The 14,874-nt window shown below is 37.7% G+C and overlaps 1 protein-coding gene across 1 annotated transcript in view; it reads left to right on the top strand.

The window, feature by feature from the left end:
- Positions 1-13,725, top strand: part of LOC123700171 — an 85,104-nt gene extending 71,379 nt beyond the window's left edge. Inside the window, exons 15-31 of the mRNA XM_045647309.1 lie at positions 1,624-1,790; positions 3,443-3,599; positions 4,305-4,708; positions 5,106-5,363; positions 5,721-5,834; positions 6,120-6,224; positions 6,796-7,134; positions 7,609-7,888; positions 8,437-8,635; positions 9,024-9,131; positions 9,568-9,643; positions 10,010-10,101; positions 10,594-10,828; positions 11,207-11,445; positions 11,653-11,853; positions 12,277-12,578; positions 12,906-13,725. Of these exons, the coding sequence (XP_045503265.1) occupies positions 1,624-1,790; positions 3,443-3,599; positions 4,305-4,708; positions 5,106-5,363; positions 5,721-5,834; positions 6,120-6,224; positions 6,796-7,134; positions 7,609-7,888; positions 8,437-8,635; positions 9,024-9,131; positions 9,568-9,643; positions 10,010-10,101; positions 10,594-10,828; positions 11,207-11,445; positions 11,653-11,853; positions 12,277-12,578; positions 12,906-13,024 (3,395 nt within the window). The 3' untranslated portion in view covers positions 13,025-13,725. The remainder of the gene's footprint in view (positions 1-1,623; positions 1,791-3,442; positions 3,600-4,304; positions 4,709-5,105; positions 5,364-5,720; positions 5,835-6,119; positions 6,225-6,795; positions 7,135-7,608; positions 7,889-8,436; positions 8,636-9,023; positions 9,132-9,567; positions 9,644-10,009; positions 10,102-10,593; positions 10,829-11,206; positions 11,446-11,652; positions 11,854-12,276; positions 12,579-12,905) is intronic.
- Positions 13,726-14,874: the final 1,149 nt, after the last annotated feature.

The following is a 14,874-nucleotide window of genomic DNA, read 5'->3' as shown; positions in this document are numbered from 1 at the left end:
CGTTTAAGATAAACGGTGTTTGCGAACTCGTCGCTAATTAGCTGAACATACTGTGGTATTACTACACTTGCATTTAGTTTTGGTTGGAGGTTTTATGAGTTAAAAATGGGAATTTGTAAAGTATTGCGTATCTACAGAGTATCCATTGAGATCTACCTTCTTTATAAATTCTGGAAGCTATTTTTCTGCAATTGGTGTTCAATTTTTAACCATTGGTTCATTAAGCTCGGGATTTAAATTTGTTACGTTTTTTATACAGAAATTAATAAATTATCTAGAATTAAAATACTTATATTATACTTGTCTTTATTTTTTCCATCTATATTAGTATTGGACAAATTGAAAATATTTTCAATTTGTCCAAAACTAATATATGTAGATGGTTTATTATTGGACAATATTATTTGACAAATTGAAAATATTCTCAATTTGTCCAATACTAATATAGATGTATATTTAGTATACAATAAAATTATAGTATAATACATTTAGAAATACATTCAAATTTCACAGTATGAAAGCACGAGTATTCCTCTGTAATTATTGAATAAATTTGCAATGCTGTTAGAACAAGCTGGCTACAATTTAGCATTGCTGAGCCAACAGAACCGTTAAATAGTTAGAACTGCAAGAGAACTAACACTGCATTTATTTATTCTAGCTCTATTTCACCTGCTATTTTTAGATCTATTTCTGATATAGTGTTGTGATATTAATATAATTTAATAATAGGTATTTTAGTTTTAATCATTGCTCTTGGAAGTTAGAGTGAAAGGACAATGTTAGCACAAAACTATACATTCTGAGCATTCAGATTCAGGCAGACAATATATTATTATTTATTAGTAAAGATTAAAAATATTTAATGTCCTTATATTATCCTTAAAATATCTTTAATATCTTTACTTCATGAATCGTGATGATATATTTCTAAAACATCTTCTTACGCATAAAAAAACTGGTTAATAAACTACCCTTCCCAAAAACGTGTATGATTTTACTATGTACATCAAAACAGCAAGGTATTACAATAGAATTATGTCTGAATAATTAACAGCAATGCACCGTCAGTTTTAAGTGAATCGTTTGGCCCATCGGGATGTTAATATTGTACGTCTGTCTGGTATAGTGGGATAGAGATATTAGTGCTTTGATATTTGGCTGGGTAATATGGAATGGGAATCGGAATTGCTGATGGTGCAGTTTACACATATACTTATTTTAGCATGTATAGTTATAATATTATATCATTAGCTAGGCAATGATATTTCTATATCATTGTGGGTGGTTATTTAGATGTTTTTGTATATTTAGAAAAGTTCATCAATCTATTTATTATTATTAAATATTACCTTATTTTTCTCACGAAAACATTTGTATATGTAATATGGCCAAGGCTCAAAACATTGTTGATCTTTGAGTGTTTATCTTTAGATTTTAAATGGAATTATTGGTAAATTGAAGTAACGAATATCTTAGGCCATAGTAACAGAAATGAGATATTGACAGATTATTTGTGACCCTTATAGAAGTATAAGTGCTTATCCCAGTGTCGCAGATATCCAGTTACAATTAATAGTGGTTAGAATACATTCCATGATCTTATATATTTTATTCCTACAGCAGTGACAGAACGCACGAGTACCCCATCATCAACAACAACAGCAACAAGCATCAGCACGGTGCCCGCGGGCGAGTGTGCAATATGCTGCACGGCGAACGCGACGCGAAGCGTGACCGCGACCAATGCGAAGCAGTACGGACTGGACGCGAACACTGTGGGCGAGAAGGTTAGTTACATAGTTATGTTACAATAAAGGCCGGTTTGAACACTTGCTGATAAGGTCCCTGATAGCCTGTATGACACATTTCGATGTAAATTTTAAGGTAAGACTAAATTAACAGCAACTTCACAAAAAACACACACTTCATAAACTTGTAAAACTGGTTGTAGACACATTTTATACTTACTAAGAATTGAGCGATATAACTTTATTGGCCCTTCGAGTTATCCCATCTTTATGTTTAACTTAACTTCTGCAGTACTTTTCCCACTTTAACTCAATTTTTGCAATACTTTTCCCACTTTAACTTAACTTCTGCAATACTTTTCCCTCCTTAACTCAACGTCTGCAATGCTTTTCCCACTTTAACTCAATTTCTGCAATACTTTTCCCACTTTGACTCAATTTCTGCAATACTTTTCCCACTTTAACTCAACTTCTGCAATACTTTTCCCACCTTAACTCAATTTTTGCAATGCTTTTCCCACTATAACTCAACTTCTGCAAAACTTTTCCCACTTTAACTCCACGTCTGCAATACTTTTCCCACATTAACTTAATTTCAGCAATACTTTTCCCACGTTAACTCAATTTCTGCAATACTTTTCCCACTTTAACTCAACTTCTTCAATACTTTTCCCACTTTAACTCAACTTCTGCAATACTTTTCCCACTTTAACTCAACGTCTGCAATACTTTTCCCACTTTAACTCAACTTCTGCAATACTTTTCCCACTTTAACTCAACTTCTGCAATACTTTTACCAGTTTAACTCAACTTTTAAAGTACTTTTACCTTAGAAATTAAAGACTTTACCGGATTTTGAACGCGATTTATTCATTATATTATTTTCCCGACGTTTCGAACACTTTATAGGAGCGTGATCACGGGGAGACCGCGTTTAAAATCCGTTAAAGTCTTTAATTTCTAATAATGTTACTAGAAAAAATATTTTGACGTTACTTAGTTGAGAGACTGCTGAGACAGGTTTATAAGTATGATTATTTGAACCATTGATTAAGGAGTTGAGAGTTATTTAACTGAGAGGTGTTTAAGCAACAGATCAGTCAGTTTTTTAAGTAAGGCTGTTAATCTATACATATAATAAATCTGTAGAAAGGTCAATTCTGTACATTGAAAATATTGAAAAAATAAATAGCAGGGGGTGTTACTGGATCGATACCAAACCCAAATATGTGATTAAAAAAATTTTTGTCTGTCTGTCTGTCTTTCTGTCTGTCTGTCTGTCTGTCTGTCTGTATGTGAAGGCATCACGTGAAAACTAACGGTTCGATTTCGATGAAACTTGGTATAATTATACCTTATTATCCTGGGCGTAAAATAGGATACTTTTTATCCTGGAAAAATGCGTAGAAAAAAATTAATCTTAATTTTTCAGTTTTATCCATAGACGTTGTTCTGTAGAACCGCGAACACACGTTGCGTATTATTATAGGCCTAGCCGTATTTGGGTCCAATAGATATTTATAAGATGTCATTGTCAGTTACTCAAAATGGAGAAATAAACCATCCACGCGAAGTCCGACATCCGCGCGGACGGAGTCGCGGGCGGAAGCTAGTGTATAATACTAGTGTAAAATCAAACACTAGAAAGTACAAGTTTTCCCTTGTTAAATGTGTCGTGATATCGTTGCCAGGTGTGCGAGGGCTGCCACTGCCAGTTCGTCCGCGCGCGGCGCGTGCGGTGCGGCGTGCGGTCGTGTGCGGGCCCGCGCGCCAAGCGCCTGCGCCATCTGCCGCCGCGCTGGCACGACCTGCCCGTGGAGGACAAGCGGCCCATTATGGATGAGTTTCGTTAGTATTTCATGATTTATTCATTCATTGAAGTGAAACTTCCTTATTGGGAAAAATTTAGAAAGAAAGAAGGAAAGCATTTATTTCTACATATTTCTTTTCTATTTCTACATTTAGTGTAATATTTTTTCGTTACGCGTGACACTTTTGCGTTACGCGCCATCTTTTTCTTATCCCTACCACGCGTGATTCGACGTATTTCTGTAGGTAAAGTTGCGTATTTTTTGAAAAATAAGGTCATAAAAAAGTTTCAATTCTTACGTGTGTAGGTACACTATTACACGCACACATATTTTTTTTTTTAATTTGATAGTTAAAATTAAAATAATTAAGTACCATAAACTAGAGATATAAATTTAATTTAATATATAGCTTGTTACTTATTTTAAGTGAACAAATTGTTTAATTAAAGTCTCAAACCTAAAATAAATTGATTCTATTAACATATTTTTTATTTAATATTTAATGATTCATAGATGTCAAATTGGTCAAGATAGTTTTTGTTGTGAATGCATTTAAAACAGATAATTTTACTACTGTTTTATTCATACGTTGTGTTTATTAAACATTGTTATAAACTAATTAATAATAATTAGGTTTAACGAATTGAGTGGTTGTAAGAACGATGTATGTGTATGTCCACAATCTATTTTCTAGTATCAACTAATAAAATAAGCATATTAACATAATATTCTCTATGTACAGAAATACCAAGCACGCTAAGCAAGTGCTGCCTGACCTGCTTCAAGCGGATAACGCGTCGTCTAGAAGCACTAGGCGGTGCGGTCTCTGAGCCTAGCGAGGAAGAAACCGCCCGCTTCAGGGCGTTATTACGGGAACACGGGCCCGCTTGGGACCGCATGGCAGCCGCTAGCGGCCGCTCAGCAGCCAGCCTCAAAGCGTTCTACTTCACGTACCGGCGCCGGTTGCAACTGGACGGGGCCCCCGGGAGCAGCTCCCCGGGGTCCGACACCGCGTCCGCGGGGTCCCCCCGGGCCCCGGGGCCCCGGACAGACGCAGCGGCCCCCAGACGCCGCGCGAGGAGGGATGAGTACGACTCGTCTGCTACGGAGACGGCGGATGAGGAGAACGATGCGCCTAGTGCTAAGGTGAGATCAATTTAAAGTAAGAAGAATTTAAAATAATAGTAGGATGTGATTTGTAAAACGCAATGTGTTGCTCGAATTTGAATCGAATTTGTATTATAGATATGCATTTATGTCAGAACGAGTATAACAAACTGATGTTACTAACTAAATAATAGAAGATAGATGAATAATTTGACCAAAAAATCAACGAAAATGATATATTTATTGCTCTTAGAATTTTACAATATTTAATTATGTAAATTTGGTTAGAAAACATTTCATCGTATAGCTACAGATATCCGTTTCACACTTCATTTCTCTTAAAAATATCGTGCTATGATTAAATGTGTAATTAAAAAAATGTTAATATTAAAATTCTACTAATCATAATATTAAATCTCTCTTCTTTCTTACACAGACCGCAACAAGCGGCGTAGCGACATCCCTGAACCAATCGTGTGCAGTAACATCCGCAACAATCAGCACGCCCACGAGCATGGGCGCGAGCGTGGGCGCCAGCGTGAGCACGAGCGTGGGCGTGGGCGCCAGCGTGAGCGGGAGCGGGCCCTGCGTGAGCGCGGGCACACCGCTCACGGTCAGGGATGTGGTGTTGAACATGATTGAAGTTAGTCTCATGAAGAATCCGAGACCCCCTCCGCAGCCCCTGCCACCTAAGGTATTTATTTTTTTTGTGGGGAAAAATTATGAGGGTAGTAAAATTAGTGATAGTTGATTAGTTGTAGGATAATGTTGCTTCATTTGTTAGGAAATCAGTGAAACATTTAATGTTGGATTTTATGTCAGATAACATTTTTGTTTTGCCTATTGTTTTGTGCAATTGTGGATGTTTAACTTAGCCTCGGGTAAAATTCAGTTAAATTTTCTTTGTTAATGGGATTGAAACATATTTACACTTCTCAATTCTATTTAAGTATATACTTATGATTTTCATAAATAGAAAAAGTATTCGTAAAGTTATCCAAGTTATTACAAAATGAATATATTTATAATAAAATGTATGTATGTTTGTCAGCCGAACCACGAGCTGGCGACGCTGACGGTGGTGAGCGGCGCCCACCACAGCGGCAGTTCGCCCGCACGGCCCCCCACTTCCACTGCGGATGCACCGGATTTGGTGCTGTTGCAGGTGTGTGATAGTTATTTAACTTTTAATATATTTTTGGAAGGGACTGATTTAGAAAAAAATAGACTGATTTAGGAAAATTTGAGTGCTTAAATTTTGTTTGTGATATTTATATCACTTGCTTAACTACAGTATTAAAAACATTAAAAAAAAATTGCAAATGAAATAGTCGAAGTGAAATTTTCAGAAGTAGAAGTAATAAAAAATATTTATTATTATATTTATTAATAGTATGTGTGCAAATTAATTTTTTACTATATGTAATATAATGTGTATGTTTGTCTGCAGGTGGACCGTCCCCCCACAGCAGGAGCCCCAGGGTCAGCAGGGGCGGATTCCCTTCTCGACCTCACTGTCAAAAGGCCGCGCCTTGACAGACATCCTCCACCCTCTGTAAGTATATTATATTATACATACTACTATAGCACACGATCGCACTTTATGCTTATTATATATAGTTCAGAAAATAACAATTAGTAGACAGACAGAAAGACGTACACACTTTTTTTTCCATAACCAAAGTATCTATATTGAATTAAACATTCAAGTACTTGAAAAAGCTTTATAGAAGTAACAAATGGAATGACAATATCATCATCATTTGCCTTTGCTTGCATGATCTTTTTGTGATCTGTATAAACATTATCTCTAATCAAATAATCAATGATATATCTACACTAATATTATAAAGAGGAAAACTTTGTTTGTTTGTTTGATTGTAATGAATAGGCTCATAAACTACTGGACCGATTTTAAAAATTCTTTCACCATTTGAAAGCTACATTATCCACGAGTAACATAGGCTAGGTTTTATCCCGGAAATCCCACGGGAACGGGAACTATGTGGGTTTTTCTTTGAAAACGCGGGCGAAGCCGCAGGCGGAAAGCTAGTACAGTATAAAACTACGTTCTATAAGAACTACCTCTCATTAAACAAAAATTAAAAATCAACTAATTTCCACAGCCATACCGCAACGCGGAGTACCAAACCCCGTACCGGCAACCCGAACGCGAGTCCCCCAACCAATACGCAACAAAGCCCAAACCCGTTGCCTCCCCGCGGCCCACCATCAAGCTCCCCAACCCCAAGGGGTCCATAACCCTCGGGACCCCAGTGGAGAGCCGTTTCGAGGCCCAGCGGACCCCTCCTGACCCCAAGACGGGGTCCATAACAGCGGGCACCCCTGTACACAACCCCCACCACTTGCAGGATAAGAGATACTTCGATAGCAGGAGGCGGAGTCCCGGGGGAGCGTACTATGGCACGAATCAACCAAGGCCGCAGTCACCATCGTTTTCTACGGTGAGAATAAATTATTAATGGTTAAAAAAACATGATAAAATACTATTTTGTGTGAAATTAATTTGATGATTTGTGTTAGAAATATTAATATTAGTGTCATAAAAGTTAAAAAAAAATATTTTTAATACAAAGAACCTCTAACGTTTTTTCTATTCTTTATAAATTTATATTTATAAAGCAATGCCATAAAACCAAATATATCAAATTCTACAAAGAACGTCGCTTAAAAGATTATTTTTCACAAAAATAATGTAACTGTTGGTAATTTACATTTAACAAAGTATCATGTTAGTTCAAACAACACAATTTTTTTACCTATTGGCAATTGTTTGCCCGCATACTAAGATAACAAATATTTAGTAAAACTATTAATAAAAAATTTAATACCGCAAACGAGCAAACACTATCAAAAATAAAAATATTCTATAATAGTGCAAAATTGTGACGTGTTTCTAATAAGTGTCTATATTCCAGGCACCAAACGCAGCAGTAGCCCGGGGTCCCTACGGGTTGGAACGACGACAGATCATGCTGACAGACTTCATCACCTCCCAGCAGATGCACAGTGGGGCCAGAAGGGAGAGAGAACCCCACCCCCACCCCCAGCCCCACCCTCACCACCACCCCCACCACCTCCAGCAGCAGCAGCATCAGCACCAACAGCATCAAATACACCAGATAAGGAGGGATAGAGATACAGTGTCAGTGATACAAAGGCACTCCCATGCGTACTCCCATCCACATCCTCCGCCTGGTACGTATCAATAGCAAATAGATCAAAAATAATAAAAAACATTAATACTTGACATATTAATAATGTATAGATAAACAAACAGAAGAATTAAAATTATTATATACAAAATGATTGCAATGTTAGTTATACATATTATAGTACTTATATTTTGTATACAAATGCGTGCTCATACGCACTTTTTTACATACGTGCTAAAAATCACAGTAAGAAAACTTGAAATGAAATATACTGACTATATACACATAGACAGACAAAACAATTAAAAATTATTAAGTAAAACGTAAGTAACGTAATCTAAGTACACAAAAGAACTTAATTTGAAACGTACATGTTATTGTCACGCAAATGCGTATGCACTTACGCACGCACTTATGTACATGCCTCTAACAACAAAAATTGTCATAAATACAATCTATTTTTTCAACTATTAAACCAAGCGTTTAAACTTTTTTCCTTATATTTATTTTCATAATTATTTATTTATATATTATCAACCAGCCATTGAACGGTTTTTTCCCTTCTTTTTCATAATATATTATTATCCACAGGTCACGAAGCCTTCACCCAGCTAGTAAACGCGGCGTCCGCGGCCGCAGCCCTACCTGTCCCTCGGGCAAGGGAACCGGAGCCCGAGATGCACCACCCACACCACCAGCAGCACCAACACCACCAGCAGCAACAACATCACCAGCAGCACCAACAACATCATCAGCAGCACCCGCAGCATCCGCAACATCATGAGATTAGGTAAGATAATCGAGATTAGGGACGTGTAACACGCATATCGTATGAAGCATTCTTTTTCGTGTTCATTCATCATCATAGGTGTCTAGAACATTTTGAAATCAAGTTATATCCTATATCGTATGTTAGTCTCCTTCAATTAGGACATTTCCAGCATGGATTTCTGATGCTGGAACATCTGAAAATTTAAATTTTAAATTTAAATTTGAAAATTTAAGTGGGTTTTGTATTTTGGTGTCCAAATTAGCGTAGAAATTTAACAATTTTATTAATTAATTTACTTTATTAATTTTAATAGTACGATTGCGATTCTAACGTTTTCAACCTTATCCATTTAATTTGAACTTCTCAACCTTTTAAATAAGTTTATAACGATAAATTATATTTCCAGGGGCAGTCGAGAATTCCCCATGGGGCAGAAGTACGCATCGGGCTATTCAGCCGACATGGAGCGGCGACCTTACGAAAGGGACCGGCCTGCACCTAATAATAGAGATAGGTAAATATGAAGAGAGAGAAGTCCACATATTATGTTATTGTATTTGTTAGGAAATAACAAAACACTTTCTAAAAGAAGACTTGAAAAGTAACGCATTTAAGTACTTTTGATTTCGTTAAGTGTGCAAATAATTCTTTTTTAACAACGTAGCTGATATTTTTTTTTTCTTTTGATGAATTATTTCTGAACTAACATAGCGTTAAATCAGTTCGTTTTTGTTTAAGTTCTGTTTAAAAATCATTAGTTTTAATCAGTGGAGACTGGAGAGTAATAACTAATAAGTAATATTATATACTGCTTTCCGAATCGGTGGTAAATGTTAAAAATATGTAATGACGATTTAAAAGTGCTTTTATAAGATGTTTAATTGAATAAATAAATGTTTGAGTTTGAGTTAGCCAGGGACACAAACTAATAAAATATAATATTTTTACAGCAGAAACGACAGACTGGTAGCGCTGGGTTCGCGGAGGTACGTGGTTGACGTCGACCATCACCATCCTCACACGCAGGTACGATATATCTATAGATAATTAATTTATATGAATTTTTAGAAGATGCAATCAGAATCACAAAATCATCAAAAAAAATGTGTACGTGTACAAGTACACACGTAAGAAGTCAATCTTCTTTATTTTATTTTTCAAAAAATAATTTACTTTACAGAACTAAGTAAATTCACGCGTGGTAGAGAAAAAGATGGCGCGTAACGGAAAAATGTCACGCGTAACGAAAAAATGTTACACTAAATTTTTTTCCAACCCCGATAAAGAAGTTTCACTTCAAAAAGTTTTTTCTTGCTTTTGGGCTTAATTTTCTTTCCTAGAATTTTCTTGTTTTAATTTATTAATAATTCTTAAAAATATATTTTACTGCAGCAGGTAGTAACGAGTCAAGAAGACAAGCGGTTTAGCGGTAACGCCGCGTACAGTGTGGCGAAACCGCGGCCGCCCATTGAGAGGAAAGATGGGTAAGGACTCAATATAGAAATAATTAGATAAACATACTTAACTTTTCTACGAGATTTATTTAAAAGACAATTATATAAATGTATGGGTTCGATTCCCAGTAGGGCAAAATGTTTCGGTCTACCAGAGCATAGAAGACTGATCAAACCTATTTGTCTTTAAAAAAAATAACAAAAAAATATGTGTATGTTTGTCTTGTTTTTCATTCTTTTAGGTAGTTATAGTACGCGTCACGTAAAAAGAACGCTGGATGAAAGTGATGGTGTGTGTTTGCACATGGATCGAGTTTTGCACGAAAGCTATGTGCCGATTATTTTATTTTTGAACTAGTCTCGCGAATCGTGGCTTCGCAACTACCTATTTGTTATTTTTATACCACCTCATAACACCAAATACACCGATAAATCGCCAATGCGCAGCCATCCGTCAGCGTTATTTTTACTTGACGCGACTTGTAATATTAACAATATCTTAACATGTTTTAACCTATGCAGTCGGCCACCCTCAACCTGCGCGTCTACCGTGAGCAGTTCTAGCGCGAGCGTGTCAGCAAGCGGTGCGGGCGTGGGCGCGAGCGTGAGCGCGGGCGTGGGCGCCGGCGTGGGCGTGGGCACCAGCGTGGGCGTGGGCGGCGAGCGGCGGGCCACGGACGGCACGCTCACGGCCGCGTCGCTCATCAACGCGATCATCACGCACCAGATCAGCCAGACGTCGGACCAGCGGTTTCCGGTGATGAGCCTTTTTAATTTAAATGATTAAACTTTTGATGCGATATGTCGGTTATTAATTAAAAGTGACGTTAATCGGCATTTTGACCTAATATTGCTTTTTTCGAGAATAATTTTTAATATTTCATTAATTATTATAGATCTCAAATTTTAGGCCTTCTAAAGTGCTACTTAGCAAACTGTTCCCATATCTTTTTTTAATGTAAATTCAAAGTCAATTTATTAAACTGTTAAAAGTTAAAGTTATAATTTATTATGTTATAAAAATGTTTATTATCAGCTTTATTCCACTGTTCCTATTTATCAAAATATTTCTTTATATTCCAATAATAATTCTTAAAAAACGTCCCATTTCACGCCTTATTGTCGTTGGTTTCAGAAGATCATCCGCGAGGGTGAACAGAACCCACAACCTGACCGCGGTCAGCCCGGGCCCGGCTGTGAGCGTGAGCGTGACCGTGACCGTGAACGTGAGCGTGAGCGTGAGCGTGAGCGCGTGAGGGAGGAGCCCATCACTAGCGCGGCGCACACCACTAGCATAAAGCTCGGGGATCTAGCGTCGAATATCATTGTTCGGGACTTTAGCAGTCCGAACACGACTACGTTAATGCATCCCAAGTAAGTTTTGGGTTCTATATTCCTTGGGTTTTTGAATTATAATTTGACGTGACGTGTAGATCTATGAAACTAAAATTGTAATTATTTTGCAAAAATTTTGCTCATCACAGTGAACTATAAGCAATACAGTAACCCCAAAACAAACCATAATTTTAAGTTAAATTTCTAAATCAAACAACATAACCAAAAATACCTTCTCAATTCCAGCAATAGGATACTACCCCCCACGGACAGCTACCCCCCTAACAGCGTGAGCAGTGTCTCTACAAGCGGTGCGAGTGGGGCAACGTCAGGGGCAAGTGGGGCAGGAGGCAGTGGGGCAAGTGGGGCACAGGGGCAGGAGGAGTGGAGGCGGGAGAAACACTCGTACTTCGAGCCCGTGTCGCCCACGGATACTCAGCCCGCTAGGTTAGTTCATTAGTTTAGGAATTTACGCCCTATTTATTTATTTAGCATTTTTATGGACCATAAAATGTGTGAATATGAGCCATACGTGACTTACGACTTATCGTTTTACTACATTCTTAACTCTAGATGCCTTGTTTCTTTTTCTTGTTTGAAATAAAATAATTCATATCTTGAATTTGATATATTTGGTTTTATGGCATTCAAATGCTTTATAAATATAAATTTATATCTTTTTTATCATAAAAAATTCAAGACTTACGTGATAAATAGATTTGTAAAAGGAAAAATAAAAGTGTTTTAACCTGTTTTATAGCGTGATACAGGATCTTATAATAACTTTTATTTCTTATTGTTTTCATGCGATTTAGTAACTGTACTGTTAAAAATTGAATTGTCAATACTAATAAAACCTTATTATTTCAGCCGAAGCACCGACACCCGACACTACACAAGTGCGAGTAGCGCTACAAGCGGAACTAGTAGTGTCGGAGTCAGCGGAGTCAGCGGGGTCAGTGGGGTCAGCGGTGTTAGTGGGGTCGGCGGAGTCAGCGGGGTCAGCGGGGTTCGCTGTGGCGTGCTGACCGCGTACGACTACGTGACAGCGCGGATCGTGGACGTGATGCGGAACGACGCTGACAAGCTGCCGTTCAGCGCTGACAAGCTGCCGTTCAACACGCCCTACACCTACCCGTACTCCGCGCTCAATGTGGCCACGCCGAGCGATCGTTAGTATTGTTTAGTTTATAATTAATAGCAGGTTTTCTCTCCAATAGTATACAATGTGATAAATTTGATATCTCGATATTTAAAAATACATTACATTAAAGTATAAACCAATGATAATATCATAATTAACTGACTGACTGAATATAGAAATGTTGTATTAGAAATACTCGCTATCGTCAATTCGTATTCCATTTTTCAATTTTATCAAAAGTATCAAAAGTTTATCATTTATATTATTATGCGGCCAATTAGTGGTGTTAGTTACCAATTACTTTTTTTAAATATTTTTCCGTGCATTATTAACAAATGCATATCTTTATTTACAGCAAGTTCAGGCGCACCACCGACCGGCGTGGTAGCAGCGCCCCCACTCACACGTGGTACTGCGGCAGAACCAGCACCACTCATGTCGGCACAGTACGAACCGCTATCCGACGAGGACTGACCCCCCGCCCCCGGACGTGACCCCCGGGACACTAGAAACCCCTGGGATAATAGGAACCCCCGGGATAATAGGAACCCCCGGGATAACAGGAACCCGCGGGACACAAGGGACACTTGCAACCAGGATAGTCGAAACTCTGGGAATACAAGAGCCCCTCAAGAGCCCCAGGACCCCCGGAACCCCCGGGACACAAGAGTCTCTCAAGTGCCCCGGGACACTCGCAACACAAGGGACACTCGGGACCCCCCGGAGTCCAGGGACTCCCGGGAACCCGACAACCCGCTCTAGCGACCCACCGTCATACGCACCGCCGTTCACAGACACTGAACACACATACATACATACAAAAAATGTTTTAATGAAAATCAGGCAAAATGTCAAAGATTACAGCACGCTATTCTTTGATATTGTATCATTGTTATGAACATTATTTTACTTGATTTTACTTGAAACAGTCGTGAAAAGTAATAAGATGGAAATAAAGAATTGTTTTTCTCGTGGTATTGAAAAATATGAAAATTTTAATAGTTTGAAATAATTAAATGATGCTGTGTCTAGTTTGTGTGTTTTGACTGTATGCTAGACTTTACCGCTATATAATAACAAAGTTTAATTTAAATTATTTATATTGTATATAATTTATTTGAATTTATCAGTTTTAATTTTATAATTATAAATAAAAATCATAATTGTTAATCTTTACAATGAAATGATACTTTACATTTAAATGAAATGATTCACTGTTTAATTAGAATTTCTGTAATCTAAAATTAATATTATTTTTTTAATTATATAAATGTATGCGGTTAAAACTAGGTTAAGTCAGCGGTCGGTAACTGCGTATGACGGCGGTCAGCGAACATTCTGGAAGCGAAGAGATTTCTTGCACGCGGCATATTAATAAAATCATAATTATTACGGAAGTGACATGTGTATTGGCCTTTAATATTGCTGTGTATATTTTATCGATCAACTTTTAAATATTTTATTATGAAACTATGTTTATCTGTATATCAATGATTTATCAATGTACGGAAGCTAACATTTGTACGGCTCAGCCTAAAAGCGGAAAATTAGGCGGAAAATTGTGCGTTTATATAAGCGTGCAAGAAATCTAACAGTTGAAGAAATAAAGAAGGTGTATCTCAACGAATTTCTACTATAAGACTATACGAAGTGATAAATTGTTCCGTAGTTAACACTTAGTGGTTTGTGTCGCGGACGGACTTGTATATTTTAGTTTAGTGGATCGGACACACAGTGTCACTTGCGTACCGTTTATTATCTTGTGACGTCATTGTACAATATTCGACCGATATTCGAATGACTATGAAAATTGAGCTTGACCGATGAATTCACTTTTGTTTCAATTAGTTTTAGGCGACGTTCGCTCGTAACGGGTAATAAAGAGTACGCAAACAGAGGAATCTGCCTTTAGTGATATAATGATGTAACCCGAATGCGCTTGCATTGTGATGTATGTATAGTAATGTCCCGGGAGGGCGGTGGGCGCCGGGAACGTGTCTTCCATCACTCGACCACATTCGCAACTTCGTCCATTGTCTACGCCCGAGTGCTTGTATATTTTGTATAGTGAAGCCCCGCAGATTCCTCGGGCTCGTCCGGGGAAGCCCCGCGCCCTCGGGCTTCGCCCTCCGCCGACGTAGTATTCGCGTAGCTTTTTCGTTTCCACGTTTCTTGTAAATAGCGCATTGTTTTTTTATTTGTGATGACGACGGCGAGGCCCGGCGGAGCGATATAATACTGTATACATCGGTGTACGGATACAGCGCTAAATTATATACATATTGTAAAAGTGTATGGTTATTATGTATACATACTGTGCATTT

The sequence above is a fragment of the Colias croceus genome, chromosome 19 (assembly GCF_905220415.1).
Source record: "Colias croceus chromosome 19, ilColCroc2.1".
Taxonomy (NCBI): Eukaryota; Metazoa; Arthropoda; class Insecta; order Lepidoptera; family Pieridae; genus Colias; species Colias croceus.
Note: the sequence above shows the minus strand (reverse complement) of the source record. Positions and strands in the feature narration are given on the sequence as shown.